Source organism: Mirounga leonina, unplaced genomic scaffold (genome assembly GCF_011800145.1).
Source record: "Mirounga leonina isolate KUSES-001 unplaced genomic scaffold, KU_Mleo_1.0 Mir_101799, whole genome shotgun sequence".
Taxonomy (NCBI): Eukaryota; Metazoa; Chordata; class Mammalia; order Carnivora; family Phocidae; genus Mirounga; species Mirounga leonina.
The window spans coordinates 1,019,729-1,035,032 of record NW_023270210.1 but is presented as its reverse complement, the minus strand read 5'-3'; the positions used below and the strand labels follow the sequence as shown (position 1 = coordinate 1,035,032).

The window sequence follows — 15,304 nt, the reverse complement described above, 5'->3', positions numbered from 1 at the left end:
GTATCTCCACCCCAGACATTTCCCCACACTCCAGACTCCTATATCCACCTGCCAAATAAACATCTCTACTTAGCTTAACCTTCCCAAGTCCAATCCTATCTAACTTAGCAGCAACTCTCCCACGCATCCAAAAATGGATCTGAGCTTTTACAAAGTCTTTCTCATTTTTTCTTTTCTTTTCTTTTTTTTTTTTTAAGATTTTATTTATTTGAGAGAGAGAGAGATAGAGATCACAGAAGGAGAGGAAGAGGGAGGAGATTCCCCGTTGAGCAGGGAGCCCAATGTGGGCTTGATCTCAGGACCCCAGGATCATGACCTGAGACCAAGGCAGAGGCTTCACTGACTGAGCCACTGGGTACCCCAAGTCTTTCCCCTTTTCCAGGGTAGGTCTTGGTGGTTCTGAAAAGCTTTGGGTCTCTGGCTCTTGATCCCTAGAAGACTTTTTCACCCAGTCTTTCTAACTTTTGTTTGGGATGTTGAGCTCAATCTTCAAGTTGCTTAGGGAAAACCCCCAGAATCCTTCTTGACGCCTCTTCATCTCCTGGCACCCGTCCAATTCTTCAGCAGATTGTTTCTATTCCAACTGTTTAGAATACGCCATCTCACGCCTTCTATTGATACCCCCGTGGGGGTCCAGGCAGCTGTCTTCTGGCGGGTGTGAATGCAGTAATCTGCCACCTGCTCTCCCTGATTCTAGTGTTAACCTCTTACACTCTGTTCTCTGAACAGAGAAGCTACAGTGATTCTTGCTTTCAAAATGTTGAGTCAGATCATGTGTCTCCACTGCTCAATTCCCTTCACTGGCTCCATTCTCACCCAGAACATAAGCAAAGGTCTTAACATTGACCAACAAAGCTTCTTGGCTGTGCCTTCAACATTCTAGGTTTTCTGAATTAGGGCCCTGCGGTCTATTCTCCCTGCCGTGAGTGTTTGGTCACCTGCAGCTCCTGGCTTACTCCCTCATCTCCTTCAAGTCTTCCCAAAGCTCATATTCTCACCCTACTTCCTCAAGCAGCTGGCCCCCCACAGAGCCACACACAGGCAATTCCTTTCCCACTGCCTTTTATTTTCCATGCCATTCACTACCTTCTAATACAGTAGAATGTACAACTTTAGTATTTTCAATTCCTGTCTCCGCTGTCTTGGGTTGGTGGTCTAGTAACTACAGTTACCTAACAGCCACACCCAAACCTAGTGACTTAAACCAGCCAGTTGGTTGGTGCCCACAGCTCCTGCTTGGGCAGTCCCCGGGGGTCAGGCTCGCGTGTGCTCCACGGCATGGCACCGGCCGTGGCTGAGTGTTGGGCTCCGAGAATCTGCTTCCAAGAGGCCCCAGTCCCGCAGTCTACGGGCCAATGGCCTCGGTTCCTTTCCATGTGGTGCAGGCTTCCTCACAGCATGATGGCTGGGTCCTAGGGGGCCTGTCCCAGAGAGCACCAGCCCTGTGGGCCAACCTGCTCTTCTCTGGGTCAGGGGCTCGGGCCGGGCTGTGCTGGGAAAAAGCAGTCACGAGCTCAGCCCCGTACTTCTCAGGGGCAAGTCATTTCATGTGGCTTCTTCTCCTCGCTCTGCCTTTGGCCTGCCGCCCCAAGCCTGAGCCCCCACCACTCCGGTTGTCCCTTCCTTGCTTCACGGCGTAGAGAGGCCCCTGACCCAGTATCCAGAGCAGCTGGGAGCCTCAGCCGTGGAGAGAGGGTGGTGGCCCAGGACACTTCTGCTGGGGAGAGGCAGGCTGGAGCTGCGGCTTTTTAAGGTCGGTGATGAGGAAGATCAGGGAGGGTCACGGACTTTGCCAATTACTGCAGTTCGTTTCCGATGAAGAAAAGGGGTGTCAAGGTGCGGTTCGGCGGAGCAGTGCTCAACTGTTCGCAGCAAAAGACCGTGCATTTGGTGATTCCCTGCGAGTTCGGTTAGGTTTGCTGTGCTTGCAAATGGCAATGGGGGCCTACGTTCACATACTCGCCTTTCCAAGTGTGTTCTGCACTTACATCGGATGTCCTCACTTTAAACAAATAAGAGAGAGCGTGAGTATGATTCCCCCTTATAAGACTTTTATTAATGCCAGAAATGAAACAGTAAGAACATAATGAATTTTTTAACATCAGCATGATTATCGGTACAAGGATGGTATTAACAAGGACCGAGAAGGCCTCGAGAGGAGAAGTCAGGCCTGAGGGGAGCCTTCAGTCTGACTCAGATCTAAAGGTCACAGTTCAGCGAATCCTTGCTCTAAGGGAGAGGCCTGGACACGGACTTCCACAGGATGATTCTGTGCCTTGGAGCTCTTCCCTCCCCAAGGAAAGCTTAACTCCCAAAGTGCCTGGGCTTGTGGCCTTAGGGACTTGCAGGCTTGAAACCCTTCTGCACTGCACATCCCGATGTGCAGGAATTTCCTAACGAAACGAGATGGAATAAAGCAAAAAGGAACTACGGAAAACCGTGGGATCGATGTCTGCGCTGTCCCGCTGGCTTCTGGGAGAGGGCACCCGGTGCAGCGTCCGCACATGCCGTGTCCACTTGACCCGGAATGCTATCTGGGATCATTTCCATTTTCAAACAACCCCAAACCTCAGCCCCGGTCAGATTTGTAGCCCCGTTACGCCTGCATTACCTCCGCAGGAAAGCAGGATTTGGCCGGCACCGTTCTGACCTACGGTGCCTCTCAGGAGCATGCGCTGCTGTCAGCTCAAAGTTACCTCTACGTCGTATCCCTGAGTCCTCGTGCTTTTGGGTAACCATCCATTAGCAGCCTTATCAAAGCGGGACATAATCACACACACCCTGGGAAGGAGCGTTAAAGGCATCCTTTTTGTAAAATCCCTAATTAATTGCTCCCCAACAGTCACACTAGTCGAGTGTGTCACTCCTTCCAGGAAATATTCTGTAGAAAGAGGTTTTGGGTGTGGGCAATCGGCTGCCATTTCACTACTGACAATTTCAGCTGTAGTTTCTTTTCTGATCTGTCTTCAGTCTGGGGTTGTTCTTGGCCCTTGGGCATATAACTTTTCTGCACCAGCCCCTGTCAGGTAATCGGGAATCTAAACACAGGTGCCCCCCGCCCCAAAGGCAGGTACCATCTAGAACTGACAGCCCTGGCCTCTTGCCTGAGGCTCTGTGACTCTTCGCAAGTCACACAGGGAAGAAGGCAGCTCCTTACAGGCTCCGACCTGTGTGTTGTGTCATGGTGTGGGCTGCAGGGACCTCTCATTTCTCCGCCCCGGCTCATGAAGGACTCTTACATCATTTAAAGCATTCAACAATTTCCCCCCACTTTCTTCCGGGAAGAAAATGAGGTCACCAGGTCCTGCTGCTTTGAACGTCAGAAGTACTTCTTTAATGGTCTGAAAAGCCAATACTGACATTTACTTACCTTTGGGGCAGTTTGAAACCCGAAAACCCTATAGCAAAGCCTACAACTGCCCCGACTGGCCCTGTCATCAACCTGCCTGCCTAGTCAATCCATCCTCCTACAAGACACAAAGCCAGGCAGAATGGTGGACCAGTATCCGCTTACTTCCCAGGTGTTCAATTTGTCTTCTGGCTGCAGGTGCTCAGAACAATCAAGAAGGGCCATTAAATAAAACCCTGTGCCCGACTGAGACTTTTGTCTGGGTCCCCTGGGCCCCAGTGCCCCATCAAAGAAGGGGTGACACGATGCCTTCACGACAGAGTGGGACTGTTTGCTCTCAGGATTTAGTCGTTGCTAAAACAGAAGGGAAAAATTCATCGGGAAATTTGAAGATGGAACTCATTGTTTTTTGTTTTGTCGTGTTGTGTTTGTTTTCTGGTCATAACTGTCTATCACTCAAAAGCTTGGGTCCAGCATAAGACAGCCAGGGACGATTCGTGCCTTCCCGAGGTGACAAAAAATTCTTCCATCAGCACTAGCCAGCTCACGGGAAACACACTGCAAGGGTACCACGCAATCCAAGAACGGATTTCACAGTGATCGTCAAGAGGTATTTCTAATGGTAACTACTGATTATGTGAGAGTTTCCCATTTGAACACCACACAAAGAAAACCTGGCTTGACATGCATACCTTTCAAGTAAGAAAGCACCTGCTCAAAATCCTATGAAAGGGAGAGGAGATGATGACTCATCTCGTGTCTGCACAGGTTCCTCATGTCTCCAAGGGTGACCAAACTGATAGATTTCATCAAAATCCTCTGAGGCAGTGTAAGATGGTGGAATGAGCCTGCGATGGGCAGCCAGGCCAACTCTATTCTAGGCCTCACTCTGGGTCTTGGCTCTGTGAGGGACCTTAGGCAGTGTTCCTTCTTCTGGTTCTCGGTTTTCTTTTCTTCCAAGTGGGGGCAACAATCTCTGCCAAGCCTAGCTTCTGAGGTTTTTTAGGAAAGAGATGAGATGATGCATGTGAAAACATGCCGAGAAAGGCCGGTGGCAATGCAAGTCCCAGTATCATCTGATGTGCTTATCACAGAGCCCGGGACTGACTGCCCCTGTCACTTGAATTGTCTTTCTCTGGGGATAGAAATGATTTGTCTGTTGGACTCTTTGAGTAAGGAATGCAGATTCTGCCACCATCTCTGGGTTTGATCCCCTCAATCAGGTCTTCAGGGGCTGGGGCAAGATGGTCTCCAGGAGCCTCTCTGCCAGTATAGTTTGTGACCCAGGAAGCACAGAAGAGAGGTCAGAATTTTCAAGCATGAGAGTCAAATGATTCTGGTGGGAAATACTGGCTCTGATCTGAACTCCCAATGCCCCGCTGGAGAGATTCTCAACCAAACTCTGGGGAAAATATGCTCCCAAGTCTTGTTTTTATTGATCCTACCCTGCCGGAATGAATGGAATTTTCTACATTACAGTCCGTGGCTCTGGAATCCTCCATCGTTGCCTCTCCTGTCTGCGGAGCCAACTCCAAGCATCCCGGAGGCTCTGGGCTAGCATGGCTGGGGAAGGCCACTGCCGAGACGGGTGGGGGTGGGGGCGGGGGCTGGGAAACTACCTCCTCCTCCTCCCCATTCAGTGTGTACAAATACATCCTCTCTCCCCAAGGTTCTTGCCAAGCCCACAGAAATTATAGATTCTCTCTGGATCTTGATCTGCATTGACCATTGGTGCAATTCTGGCAAAAAAACTCAGAGCAAGCCCTGAGCTTCCCTGCCCCATACACGGCCCAAGCACATGTCTCACACTTTAGATTGCCTCTCATCCGTCCACTCCTGCTTTGTGCTCTGGAGGGCCTGGGTCTTCTGCTCATCCACCTGGACATAGTCGACTCTTTGCTCTTCTGAAAGGAGAAGTTTCTAAAGGGGGAGAACAAAAAGGTTTTCATTACATTGAATAAAAAAAAAATCAGGAAAATGTCAGTCCTTTTGGGGTAGATTACAGCGTCGTTAAATATTTGCTGCCCCTTCCTCCTGGGTCATTCCCTGCAGAATCCTTACACTTTGGGTAGATGGTTAAATATCTCTTTTCCTGGGCTCCCTTCAACTTCGCTCTAGCCATTCGGCCCGCTCTGACCAATATAACGTGAGTGGAGGTGACACATGCTGACCCGAAAGGGAAAAGACCTAGCACGTGATTCTGCCACGAGACCAGCGTGCCTCAGCTGGGGGGGCTGCTTCTCCTGGGCCCTGGATGGAAGATGACCTGGCCTGCAGCCAACGGGTCTGTGGGCAATAATGGAAAAGGCCTTGGCAGTTGCAAGCCACCAAGCCTGGGGGCTGTCGGTCTTGACTGCAGAGCCCTGCACCAAAACTGACGGAGGCACCTTTTGTACTTGTTGGTCTACCCCTTCTGACTGGTTTTTCTGGAATATCAGTTCAGGTTTGGGGAATGAAATTAAAGGTAAAGGAGAAGTGGGAGTTCATTTGGCAAAAGGAAAGGGAAATCTTCCAGATTTTTTTCTTGCGCACACACACAAAATGGAGTCATACTGTATATCCTGTTCAGCTAAATTGCTTCTCTCATCAAACAATATATATCGTTCAGCACATTTTAGATTACAACCACCCCTTGCTCGAAAATATTTAGCTGTTTTGCGCTGCTTACCATCATTCATTCCGTGGCTTACACTGTGTAGTGGGTGACCAGCCAGGGTCGCTTACATGTATTAACTCCTTTCATTCTCACGACAGGCCTCGATGTCGATGCTATTACTTCTGGTCCCCACTTTACAGGTGAGAATACTATATAAAGGCGTCAAAACTGCCCGGCCTGGCATTTGAGGCTCTTTACTGAGGGGTGCCATTTCCAACTGAGAGCTCCCCAGAGTCTAACCAAACTACGCCATTCCTTCTTCCCTAAGCAGACCCCTCCTATGCCGATACATATCGGTACATTTAAGACCTTCCAAAGAGAACATGCATGGTTGAATCATCAGAAAATCTAAACAGAAAAGGAATCTCCTGGGAATTCTCAGACACAAGGTACTTCCTACCTGCTGTATAGGGGCTGGTGATGCTGAATTGAAGTCCAGAGCTAAATAATCCAAGCTGAATTTCTTTGTCCATGTCAGAGCACCGCTGCTTAGGGAGTTGGCTGTTCTGTGATTCTAGAAACCAACATCACAGGACTCAGGTTAAGGATATCTGGCCGGGCTGCCCAAGGGAAGGAGGGCGAGTCACATCTCCACTTGAGCATCGGCCATCAGATCACAATGAGAACTGCACAGAGCAGCCTCCCTGTCTGAAATACAATATAGACAATTCAGCTTTCACACAAAGCTATACCTTTATTCACCACGGAAACAGTTGGCCAAAATCTCCCTCAAGAAGAAACTGTTTTAAGGATATGACAGGCCCAAGATACCTTAGAGACTAAATCCCCAAAAGATCAATCCCATTTATTAAAGTTCTAGTAAAGTTGCCCCAGATGCACTCAGACACACACCCGTGGACTCCCCACTCAGCCTCAGAAGCACCTGTTGCCCTTCTACGACCTCCTTCTCTCCTCACCAGAGACTAAGCACTATATTGAATTTTGCCTTTACCACTCTTTTCAAATACGGTTTTGACAGTGTGTAAGTACCCTTAAATCACATACTTTAGTTTTGCCTGTTTTGAACTTTTATCTCCGACTTTACTATCACCAAACTATTTCTTTTTTTTTTTAAGATTTTATTTATTTATTTGACAGAGAGACACAGCGAGGGAGAGAACACAAGCAGGGGGAGGGGGAGAGGGAGAAGCAGGCTTCCCACTGAGCAGGGAGCCCGATGCGGGGCTCGATCCCAGGGCCCTGGGATCATGACCTGAGCCGAAGGCAGACACTTAATCGACTGAGCCACCCAGGTGCCCCTATGATATTTTCTAAATGAAGAGTCATTCCCACTTTTAATGTAATATTTTCCTGAGTGGCTTGTTTTTGTATTTTAAGGAATCCTTCCGATGCTGAGGTCGTAACTTGTTGCCCCATATTTTCTCCTAAAATTATAAAGTTTTGCCCTTCACATTTAAGTAATAATGTAGCCTGAGCTGATTTTAACCTATGGTGGTGAAATAGGGATACAGGGGCGCCTGGGTGGCTCAGTCGTTAAGCGTCTGCCTTCGGCTCAGGTCATGATCCCAGGGTCCTGGGATCGAGTCCCGCATCGGGCTCCCTGCTCCGCGGGAAGCCTGCTTCTCCCTCTCCCACTTGCCCTGCTTGTGTTCCCTCTCTCGCTGTGTCTCTCTCTGTCAAATAAATAAATAAAATCTTAAAAAAAAAAAGAAATAGGGATACAATCCATTCCTTTTTTGTTGTTTTTACCCCACATGGATAGCCATCCTTTCTCCTGTGATGCAACCTCTAGTCACATATTAAGTTCCCATATGTGAATAGATGTTGAGTTCTATCAAATACTTGTTCTGCATCTGAGATAATCACGTCATTTTTTCCTTTAATATGTTAATGTCTTGACTGACTTAAAAGATTCTTTTAATTTATAGTTGTTATGGCTCATCTCTCAGAAAATATTAAGGAGTGCACTTGTTGCAATGAACACAGGGTATTGTAGGGAAGTTTGAATCGCTATATTGTACTCTGAAAAACCAATATAACACTGTATGCTAACTAACTGGAATTAAACTTAAAGCTTAAAAAAAGGGTAATAATAGATTTTTAAAAAACGTTTCCCCTTCTGGCACAGTTTTTGTTTCCTCTGATCTGTTTTGGTCTCTACCCTTCATGCCAGAGCTTTCCAGAAAGGTCTGATGAAATCATTGGCTGTCTGCTCATATTTAAGAGCCAGAGACCCTAAAGTTGACTGGAAGCTTTGAGTACATTGGTGGTACTTCTCAACTGCGGGGTTCACTTCAGGGGGATCTTACTGGATGGTTTACTTGGGTAACCCTCAATGTCAGGACCTAGGTCTTCCTCGGGCTGCTCAAATAGCCCAGAGAACTATCTTCCGATCTCCAGGACTCAAATGGAAAGGTCTGATTGTCAACATTGTGGAAAAGAGGGGCTAGGGAAAAGGTTCGGGAATGGTTCTCATATCCATTAGGCATATTTACCTCATCACCTCGTGTTTAGTATAGTATTCTTGGTCATATGGGTCTAATGTCTCCCCCTACCAGTCCAGAGAACCCTTGTTTTACTCTCTCCAGAGACTATACTTCAACTTTTCTGTAGAGACGGGAAGTCATAGAGGTCCACCACCATGCAGTGAGGGAGGGGCATTTTGAGATTTACCTGCTGCTTAGGCGGACTTTGGACCACTACCTCTTCTTTTCCTTTCCCTTCAGCCCCACTTCCAGAACTATGTGCACGGACAAGTCCTGAACCTTTTGGTATTCTGTAATATATTCTGCCTACCCCCCTACCCCGGTGTATTTAGGTGTATTCGTGGGTCTGATAAGTCATTTACCACACATCCATCTGCTTTCCACTTTCCAGTACCACTGCTATTATCTTCTTTAATTCTCTACGCCCTTACGGGTTTATGCCTTTAACAAATCCCTTTACTGGCATTTTAGAGGCTGTTTTGGGATGGAGGGAAAACAGAAGCTTGTGGTCAATCTGCCATCTTTACGGAGATGTCCAAGAACAGAATCTGAGATGTTAAACCCACTTTGTATACCTGGGATAAGTTCAACTTATTTGTGTATATTCTCAGCTTTTCATAGTGCTGGATTTATTTTGCTAAAATCTTCTTTAGGGCTTCTTTTCTAACAACTTTATCGAGCTATAATTCCAGACCATACAATTCTCCCATTTAAAGCGGTGCTTAGCATATGCCCATATTTGCACAATCATTGTCTCAATTAATTTTAGAATATTTTCATCACCCCAAAAAGAAATCCTGCACCCCTTGCTGTCACCCCCAGTCTCACCATCTCCCCAAGCTCTAGGCAACCACCACTAATCTATTTTCTGTCTCTAAAGACTTGTTATTCTAGCCATTCCATACAAATGCAATCATACAGTATGTGGTCTTCTGAGAGGACTGGCTTCCTTTCACTCAGCATACTGTTTCCAAGGTTCACAAATGTTTCATTGCATGGCTGCATAGCATTCCATTGGATGGCTATACCATGTTTTATTTACCAAGTCAACAGCTGATGAACATTTGGGCTATTTTCACTTTTTGGCTATTAAGAAAGTGCTGCTGGGGCGCCTGGGTGGCTCACTCAGTTAAGCATCTGCCTTTGGCTCAGGTCATGATCCCAGGGGCCTGGGATTGAGCCCTGCGTCGGGCTCCCGGCTTGGCGGGAAGCCTGCTTCTCCCTCTGCCTGCCACTCCCCCTACTTGTGCTCACTCTCTCTCTGTCAAATAAATAAATAAAATCTTAAAACAACAACAACAACAAAGGATAGGGGCACCTGGGTGGCTCAGTCGTTTAACTGTCTGACTCTTGATTTTGGCTCAGGTCATGATCTCAGGGTTTTGGCATTGAGCCCAGCATGGGGCTCCATGCTCAGCGGGGAGTCTGCTTCTCCCTCTGCTCCTCCCCAGCTCGTGCTCTCTCTCTCTCAAATAAATAAATAAATAAATAAATAAATAAATAAATAATTAAAACAAAGGACAGAAATGGTTGAAGAAATAGACATAATGAAATAAGAATTGAATGACTGTACTCAGGGAAAAAAGTGAAGAGAAAGATAAAACCAGTCTCAGAGTTGAAGCCTAAGTCACAAGATTCCCAGGGAAAAAGATTCAAGTGAAAATTCAAGGGCGCCTGGGTGGCTCAGTTGGTTAAGCGACTGCCTTCGGCTCAGGTCATAGTCCTGGAGTCCCGGGATCGAGTCCCGCATCAGGCTCCCTGCTCGGCGGGGAGTCTGCTTTGCCCTCTGACCCTCCTCCCTCTCATGCTCTCTGTCTCTCATTCTCTCTCTCGCAAATAAATAAATAAAATCTTAAAAAAAAAAAAAAAGAAAATTCAATAAATGCCATTGAAGAAATGCCAGAAAACAGCTAAGAGAATAAAAAAGAAAAAGTATCACAGAAAAAAAATGGTTGAAATAGAAGACAGGCAAACAAGATGCAGTATACATATTTATTATTAGATTCCTCATAGAAGGAAAACCAAACAATGGTATAGTACTAATATTAAAAACTATAATCTGGGGCGCCTGGGTGGCTCAGATGGTTAAGTGTCTGCCTTTGGCTCAGGTCATGATCCCAGGGTCCTGGGATCGAGCCCCGCATTGGGCTCCTGCTCAGCGGGGAGCCTGCTTCTCCCTCTCCCTCTGCCTCTCCCCCTGCTCATGCTCTCTCTCTCTCTGTATCTGTGTCTCAAATGAATAAAAAAAACCCAAAACTATAATCCAAGAAAAAGTCCACAGATAAAGTAACACCTGACGCTGCATATTGAAAGGGCCCACCAAGTACCTGGATTAACTGGATGGTCAATTTTACCCAAGATGGTAAATTCTATTACAACGGCTATATTGATAAAATGCCAGAACAAAAATAAATAAATTAGGGACGCCTGGGTGGCTCAGTCGGTTAAGCGACTGCCTTTGGCTCAGTTCATGATCCCGGGGTCCTGGGATCGAGCCCCACGTTGAGATCCCTGCTCGGCAGGGAGCCTGCCTCTCCCTCTCCCTCTGCCTGCCATTCCGCCTACTTGTGCTCTCTCTGTCAAATAAAAAAAAAGTGCTGCTATGAACATTTGTGTGCAAAATTTGGTTGGACATATTCTTCTTTAGGATATTTTAATCTGTGTCAATGAGTAAAATTGGTCTATAATTTTGTACTTATGTTATCGCTATTTGTATCATGTTATTTTAGCCTTATAAAATAAGGTGGGTAATATTTCCTCTTTTTCTATTCCCTGGAGGCATTTGTATAAGATTGTAATGATCTCTTCCTTTTGGTAGAAAGTGTCTGTACAATTGTTTGGGCCTCATGATCCTTTGTAGTAGAATTTTCCCTACTGATTCAGTTTCTCTAGTAGTTATATAATCATTCAGGTTTTCTATTTCTACTTGAATGTGTTTTTGGATATTCTCTGGTAATTTGCCTATTTTCACCAAAGTTGTCAAATTCACTGGCATGGAGTTCAAAATTTTCTCTTATCATCAATCTCTGGCATATTTGCAATTATTACCTCCTTTACATTTTTAATATTGTTTATTTGTATCCATTGCTTTTTCTTGATTAGTTATGTTCAATTTTAGTCTTTATTTTTTTTTTAAAGATTTTATTTATTTGACAGAGAGAGCACAAGCAGGGGAACAGCAGAGGGAGAAGCAGGCTCCCCGCTGAGCAGGGAGCCTGACGCGGGACTCAATCCCAGGACCCTGGGATCACGACCTGAACCAAAGGCAGACGATTAATGGACTGAGCCATCCAGGCGCCCCTAATTTTAGTTTTTAAAGAGCCAATTAGGTCAGCGTTGATCCTCTCTAATTTTGTTATTTTGTTCATTTCTGTTCTTGCCTTTATTCATTTTCCCTTTGTGGGGTTAATTTTTTTCAATTTATTATTATGAAAATGTCCTGGGCGCCTGGGTGGCTCAGTTGGTTGGGCGACTGCCTTTGGCTCGGGTCATGGTCCCAGAGTCCTGGGATCGAGTCCCACATCGGGCTCCCGGTTCGGCGGGGAGCCTGCTTCTCCCTCTGACCCTATCCCCTCTCATGCTGCTTCTCGCTCTCTCTCTCAAATAAATAAAATCTTAAAAAAAAAAAAATTATAAAAAAAAGAAAATGTCCTAATAATCAGCCAAATTGAAGAAAATATACTGTGAACACCCATATCCCCACCATTTACATTCTACCACTAACATATGACTACATTAAATTGCTCGTGAGTCTTCAGACTGAGGACTAGTATCTTTCATGCATCGTGAGAAACTCTGCCATTATCCCTTTACATATCGTTTCTCCATCTTTTTTATTATCTCCTTCTAGAACTCTGACTAGACAAATGTTTGATCTTCTCATACTATCTTCCATGTCTCAAATTTCTCTACGCTTTTATCTCCTTGTCCTGATTTACTAGTACCTTCTTCACAACGATCTTCCAGTTCACTAAATCCTTCTTTGGGTTTAATCTGCTCAACCCATCCATTGAGTTTCTAATTTCTTTTTTTTTTTTAAGATTTTATTTATTTATTGAGAGAGAGAGAATGAGCAGGGGGGTGGGGCAGAGGGAGAAGCAGGCTCCCCACTGAGCAGGGAGCTGGTTGCGGGGCTCAATCCCAGGACCCTGAAATCATGACCTGAGCCAAAGGCAGATGCTTAACAGACTGAGCCACCTAGGCGCCCCCACTGAGTTTCTAATTTCATCCCAATTTTTATTTCTAGAAGTTCTAAATGGTCTTTTCTAATCTGCCTGGTCATTTTTTAAAAAAGATTTTATTTATTTATTTGACAGACAGGCGGCGAGAGAGAGAACACAAACAGGAGGAGCGGGAGAGGGAGAAGCAGGCTCCCTGCTGAGCAGGGAGCCCAACATGGGACCCCGGGATCATGACCTGAGCAGAAGGCAGACGTTTCACCAAGTCGAGCCACCCAGGCGCCCCTGGTCATTTTTTAATAGTATCTTGTTAGTCCAACTTTCAACTTATCTTATTTCTTTAAATATATCAAACATAACTATTTTATTTTCAAAATCCAATTATTTCCAATAATGGCTTACTTCTGTATTTGATTCTATTGTTTGTAATTTGTATCAATTCTCAGGATTTGTAATTCCTTGATATTTTTGGTCCCAGAGATTCCCCTTCCTTTCTTTTTTTTTTAAAAGATTTTATTTATTTATTTGACAGAGAGAGACACAGCGAGAGAGGGAATACAAGCAGGGGGAATAGGAGAGGGAGAAGCAGGCTTCCCGCGGAGCAGCGAGCCTGATGCGGGGCTCGATCCCAGGACCCTGGGATCATGACCTGAGCCGAAGGCAGACGCTTAACGACTGAGCCACCCAGGCGCCCCTCCCCTTCCTTTCTTGTCAGGTGAGTTTTGTTTTACAAAAATATATTCTCTATCATTTTAAGATATTTGATGTGGTGGTCTGTGATTTTCATGGTAGCTTGCCTACTGAAGCTCCCCATCAAATTAAAAAAAAATAGAACAAATGTAGTTCCACTTCCTTTTGTTTAAGATTGGGTTTTTAAGTAATCTTTACACCTTACATGGGGTTCGAACTCACAACCCCGAGATCAAGAGCTGCATGTTCCACCAACTGAGCCAGCCAGGCGCCCCAATGTAGTTTTACTTCTAATGTTGGATTAAATAGTCTTGACCACCCTTCCTGCAAAGAACAATATTTCATTTTTGGTAGAATTTGGTGAATTGTTTCTAAAGGACCAAAATAGCCACAGAAACCTGGAGGAAGATAAACAAAGCAGGAAGACCTATTTTCCTCGATACTGAGACTTACCAAGCTACAGTAACTAGCATAGTGTGGTATTGTCCAAAGATAGACACGTAGACCACTGGAACAGATTTGAGAGCCCAGAAAAAGACCCATACACACACGGATACTTGATTTCTGGCAAAGATAGCACTGCAGGATAGTGGCAAATTACAGTAACTTTAAATAAATGGTGACAGATCAATTAGAGAAACACATTAAGGGAAAATGAAACTTGACTCCTACCTCAAATCATACACAGAAGTTAATTCCAGGTGCATTGCAGACCTAACCGGGAAAGGTACAACTATAAAGCTTCTGGCAAATAACCAAAATTCACCCAAGATTACATAGATCATGTTAATGGTCCTGCAACTATTAAAGAAATTGAAGTCACCCACATGGTTTCACTGATAAATTTACCAAAAAACTTAAAGAATAAATAATACTAATTCTACACAATCTATTCCAGAAAATAGAAGAGAACACTTCCTGAGGATTCCAACATTACCTTGATAACAAAACAAGGCAAAGACACTATGAAAAACCTGCAGATCAATATCCATCGTGACCATGGATACAGAATCCTCAACAAAATGTTAGCAAATCAAATCCAGCAATACATAAAAAGAATACTACACCATGACCAAATGGGATTTATTCACTGAATACAAGACTGATTCAATATTCAAAAATAAACCAGTGTAGTCCACAATATTTACAGTCTAAAGAAGAAAATTAATGATCATATCAATAAATGCAGAAAAGCATTTGATAAAATCCAGCATCCATTCATGATAAAAAAAAAACCTCTCAGAAAACTAGTAAAAGGGAACTTTCTTACCCTGATAAAGAATCACTATAAAATACCCACAGCTAACATACTCAATAGTGAAAGACTGAATGATTTCCCCCTGAAATGGAGACAAAGAGATTCATCTCACCACATGTATTCAACATTGTACTAAAAGTGTCAGGCTGGTGATAAAGCAAGTTAAAGAATGAAGGAGCATACAGATTGAAAAGGAAGGAATAAAACACTGTATTTACAGATGAGATGATCATGTAAACAGAAAACCCCAGGGAAATCTAAAGAAAATAAACCTCCCATATTTAATAAGGGAATTTAGCAAGGTCACAGGACATGAGGCTAACACACAAAAAACAATCATATTTGTATATACTGCCAATGGACAACTGAAAGCTGAAATTACAAAAATGCCATTTACAATAGCTCCAAAAGGTGAAATACACAGGTAGAAATCTAATAAAACATGATAACATCTATATGTTATCTGAGGAAAGAAATAAAGAAAATCTGAATCAATGGAGACATGACGTATTCATGAATTAGAAGATTCAGCATAGTAAAGATGTCAATTCTCCTCAAATTTATTCACACTTGGTCTTAGCCAAAAGGCCGAGAAGCGATTCTCCTCAGATTTATTCATAGATTTAATACATTTCCAATCAAAATCACATCAGGTTATTTTGTTAGATAATGACAAGCTTATTTCCAAAACTGGAAAGGCAAAGGGGGCAGAATTAACAAAAAAAT

At 44.5% G+C, this 15,304-nt stretch overlaps 1 protein-coding gene across 1 annotated transcript in view; it reads right to left on the bottom strand.

The window, feature by feature from the left end:
• Positions 1-1,802: 1,802 nt before the first annotated feature.
• GAB3 (GRB2 associated binding protein 3) overlaps positions 1,803-15,304 on the bottom strand; it is a 93,285-nt gene continuing 79,783 nt past the window's right edge. Inside the window, exons 9-10 of the mRNA XM_035010755.1 lie at positions 6,406-6,519; positions 1,803-5,269 (exon numbers count right to left, since the gene is read on the bottom strand). Of these exons, the coding sequence (XP_034866646.1) occupies positions 5,153-5,269; positions 6,406-6,519 (231 nt within the window). The 3' untranslated portion in view covers positions 1,803-5,152. The remainder of the gene's footprint in view (positions 5,270-6,405; positions 6,520-15,304) is intronic.